Genomic DNA, 1367 nt, shown 5'->3' on the forward strand with positions numbered 1-1367 from the left:
GCCCGGCGCCCCGGAGCCCCGGAGCCTCCGGGGAGAGTCGGGGCGCGCCGGCGGAGGGCGCACGGCCGTCCGGCCCGCTGCGGAGGGGAAAGCGGCCGCGGCGCGGAGCGCGGGGGCGGGGAGGAGGCGTCTGCTCCTTTACTCCACCACTTGCCTGAGAAGTGCGGTAATTCGAAACAGTTCTCACAGTAGCGTCCTGACAACTTAATGTTGTTCTCCGTGTGTGTGTTTTTTTAAAGTCATTAAGCGTCAATGGGACGCGGTGGAGGGGAGGGGTGGCCGGGAGGAGGTGGCTGGGTGAGTTGGGGACGGCACCGCTGTCTCGGTCCGCACTGGTCTGTGCAGCGCATTCTCAAACGCGACCTTCGCAAGATTTACGGCTCCGGGAGCAGCGACTGAGCGTGTCTGACGGGGACCAAAAGGAGGGAAACCGGGAGCCTTACGCATCCTGAGCTCGTCTGCCTACAACAGCGGGAAGGTGGGGGTCCCGCGGCTCCGGACGCCGCCACTGCCCCCGACCCACGTCCTCTTTATCTTTCCCTCCCCCCGCAGGACTTTCTTCAAGGAGATTGCACCAAAGCGAAACAGAAGCTGAGCTGGAAACCCCGGGTCGCTTTTGATGTAAGTGCTTTTTATTTTTCGGCGGAATCCGCCGGCCCGCTCGCTGCGGGGCCGGTCTGAGCCGGGCCCAGCGGGAGGGGTGGCCGGCCCGGCGAGGCGGCGAGGCGCCCGGAGCCGCAGCGCTCGGGCCCCGGGGGCGCCCGAGATGCCCCAGGCCTAAGTGGCGAGCAGGGGGCAGGGTGGAGGCGGGTAGGGTGCAGGGAGGATTGCGGAGGCCGCTCCCAACGCGCCACAGAGGTTGAGTGTGTCACCAGGAGAGTGTGGGAGAAACTCCTCCCTCACCGCCCACCCGTGTCTCGGGTCCCAGGAGCTGGTGAGGGAGATGGTGGACGCCGACGTGGAGCTCATGAGAAACAACCCCAACGCGTGAGCGCGGCTGCGGAGCCATGCGCCGCCCCTGCCAGCCTACGGTCCCTGCTTGGAATCAGCCGGCGCGGGGCCGCAGGTGTGGTCCTGGGAGGGGCGGAAGAATCCGGCCCGCAAGGTGCGACCCTCGCTGACACTGCGCCTTATTGCCGCTGTTGGGATGTGAGGCGGCTGAGGTTTGTAGCAGACGGGACGTGGCACTTGGGGGTTCGGCCCAATTTCCTTTTGTCGAGGCCTCTTCTGAAGGGTTTTGTGAAATCAACAAGATGTTTTAATCACAAGTTCACTGTACGCGAAATTCTGTCATTAGACAACCGAAATTGTGGGGCTTTCAAATTGTTTTTCTCTTTTATTAAAAGTGGCCTTTCTATGAACTAGCA

The 1367-nt window shown here is 63.3% G+C and overlaps 1 protein-coding gene across 1 annotated transcript in view; it reads left to right on the plus strand.

The window, feature by feature from the left end:
- GMDS (GDP-mannose 4,6-dehydratase) overlaps window positions 1-1367 on the plus strand; it is a 631992-nt gene extending 630625 nt beyond the window's left edge. Inside the window, exons 10-11 of the mRNA XM_029944959.1 lie at window positions 553-621; window positions 929-1367. Coding sequence (XP_029800819.1) covers window positions 553-621; window positions 929-991 — 132 coding nt within the window. The 3' untranslated portion in view covers window positions 992-1367. The remainder of the gene's footprint in view (window positions 1-552; window positions 622-928) is intronic.

This window comes from Suricata suricatta, chromosome 7 (assembly GCF_006229205.1).
Source record: "Suricata suricatta isolate VVHF042 chromosome 7, meerkat_22Aug2017_6uvM2_HiC, whole genome shotgun sequence".
Lineage (NCBI taxonomy): Eukaryota > Metazoa > Chordata > Mammalia > Carnivora > Herpestidae > Suricata > Suricata suricatta.